This window comes from Myotis davidii, unplaced genomic scaffold (assembly GCF_000327345.1).
Source record: "Myotis davidii unplaced genomic scaffold, ASM32734v1 scaffold2798, whole genome shotgun sequence".
NCBI classification, from domain to species: domain Eukaryota; kingdom Metazoa; phylum Chordata; class Mammalia; order Chiroptera; family Vespertilionidae; genus Myotis; species Myotis davidii.
The window spans coordinates 324,176-325,008 of NW_006289553.1; the positions used below are offsets into that span (position 1 = coordinate 324,176).

Consider the following 833-nt stretch of genomic DNA (forward strand, 5'->3'; position numbering starts at 1 on the left):
CCGCAGGCTCACCTCCTCCTCCTCCTCAGGGACCTTGAGAGCACTGTCCGGGGACTTGACGGGCTTCTGGCCGCTGGGCCCATTGGTCTCTTCCTTCCCATGCTCCGCCTCCCATTCTTGTAAAACTTCGTCTATGTTGAAGCGGCGCCGATAATTTACGAAAAAGTTTTTCACTTGTACCACTGATTTGTTCCCAATCACATCGGAGATGGCCTGGAAGTCCCGTCCGTATTTCCTGATGGCTGAAGAGAATGCGTGTTTCAACACAGAGAACCGAGAACCCCACGCTGAGGCCTTCCTGCATCCAGACGAGGAAACCCACAGGCTTCACCCGCGGCCTACCCGTCCCAGACCAGAGGGGGTGCTCTAGCCACACCCAGACAGCTGACCCGAGGCCAGGGCGACCCTGCCAGCGGACACCCCGTGAACACTGGCCACCCAGCAATGACTGTGGGCGTGGACACTCCGCCCCCATCCTCTAGGGCCCCAGGACTACAACACCCGACCTTAAACCCCAACACTCAGTCTGCTAAAATGAACTTCTCACACCCGTACCACTGACCTCACACTAGCTTTCATCTGGTGAGACCAGAGGGAGTGGTGCTGTGGCTGAAAGTGACCCCCTGGAGTCTGCTTCCACTCGAGCAGTGCACTGGGCATGGGGCGTGGGGGAGCTCACCTGTCTCTCCTGAAAGCTCTCTAGGAGAAGCCATACCTTGCACGGCGAGCAGCTGCTCCTCTGTGGTCCAGCGCGCGTTGCACTTCTGAATGACCTGGACACCCAAACGCGTCATGTCAGCACGCCCACCACCCACCCACCCTCCCTTTCTCAG

At 58.7% G+C, this 833-nt stretch overlaps 1 protein-coding gene across 1 annotated transcript in view; it reads right to left on the reverse strand.

The window, feature by feature from the left end:
• RCOR1 (REST corepressor 1) overlaps nucleotides 1–833 on the reverse strand; it is a 43,864-nt gene that overhangs the window by 3,506 nt on the left and 39,525 nt on the right. The window contains exons 8-9 of the mRNA XM_006761991.2: nucleotides 716–773; nucleotides 13–242 (exon numbers count right to left, since the gene is read on the reverse strand). Coding sequence (XP_006762054.1) covers nucleotides 13–242; nucleotides 716–773 — 288 coding nt within the window. The remainder of the gene's footprint in view (nucleotides 1–12; nucleotides 243–715; nucleotides 774–833) is intronic.